At 32.6% G+C, this 801-nt stretch overlaps 1 protein-coding gene across 2 annotated transcripts in view; it reads right to left on the bottom strand.

The window, feature by feature from the left end:
• Positions 1 to 239: 239 nt before the first annotated feature.
• The window catches only part of LOC111392862 (pyrophosphate--fructose 6-phosphate 1-phosphotransferase subunit alpha-like), a 1437-nt gene continuing 875 nt past the window's right edge, over positions 240 to 801 (bottom strand). Inside the window, exons 4-5 of one of the 2 annotated variants that reach the window (XM_023018259.1) lie at positions 764 to 801; positions 240 to 518 (exon numbers count right to left, since the gene is read on the bottom strand). The exon at positions 764 to 801 is cut by the window's right edge and continues 121 nt beyond it. In XM_023018259.1, coding sequence (XP_022874027.1) covers positions 797 to 801 — 5 coding nt within the window. In that variant the 3' untranslated portion in view covers positions 240 to 518; positions 764 to 796. Of the gene's footprint in view, positions 519 to 565 lie in introns of those variants that run through there. The other variant, XM_023018258.1, reaches the window with a different exon arrangement.

The following is an 801-nucleotide window of genomic DNA, read 5'->3' on the forward strand; positions in this document are numbered from 1 at the left end:
TTTGGCAATCGAAACGAATTTTATCCCCAATTATAACAAATTATATCCCTTTAATTGACATTTTTCATGAAAAACAAAACAAAATGAACACCAAAAAATGCAAAATTTCAGTATTTTCTAGGTGAAAAATTATACTAATCAAACACACTGAATTGACAATTACCAATAAAACAAGTTCTAGACAATTCAATTCTCTGAATTTGTTTTCTTTGCACCCAAATTCTATTCTTGCAATCAAATGAACCCTTCAATTATAATAGATAGAAATGAGCTGCAAATAAGTATTTCGTACTCATAGGTCCCTTAAAATGTTTAAATAAAAAGTGACTTAGATGTCTATCAGCAAAATATCGGCTAAAGGATAATGCAGATTCTCTAGTCCACTATGCTCTTAAGAACACTACAATTTCAATCGGATCAAATCCCTCTAAATTCCATACTTCTGTCAGTTCTTTGCAGACGAGGGATTTTGTCCCAATTCTACCGTGGACGAGGAATTTGTTCTGAAAGTGTTCGACCTGCAAAATTGTCGCCACAAGAAGAAATGCAAGAGGTAGATAGGTAATATGAGAACGAGATCTGTTGAAAACATAATTCTCTTCACAGCTTAGACAAAAATCTTTGCGTACATGGCAGAGGCAATCCTCGAAAACATTATTTCAATCTCAAAATTACAGAAACAAAATTATGTTTATTACCATAGTCTAATAGTTCTTTTTAAGCCTACGTAAGATTTGCATGCAAAACAAGAAACGACACGTACAAACAGATTCTTGAAGGAAGGATGTGAGAATAATTAGT

The sequence above is a fragment of the Olea europaea genome, unplaced genomic scaffold (genome assembly GCF_002742605.1).
Source record: "Olea europaea var. sylvestris unplaced genomic scaffold, O_europaea_v1 scaffold991, whole genome shotgun sequence".
Lineage (NCBI taxonomy): Eukaryota > Viridiplantae > Streptophyta > Magnoliopsida > Lamiales > Oleaceae > Olea > Olea europaea.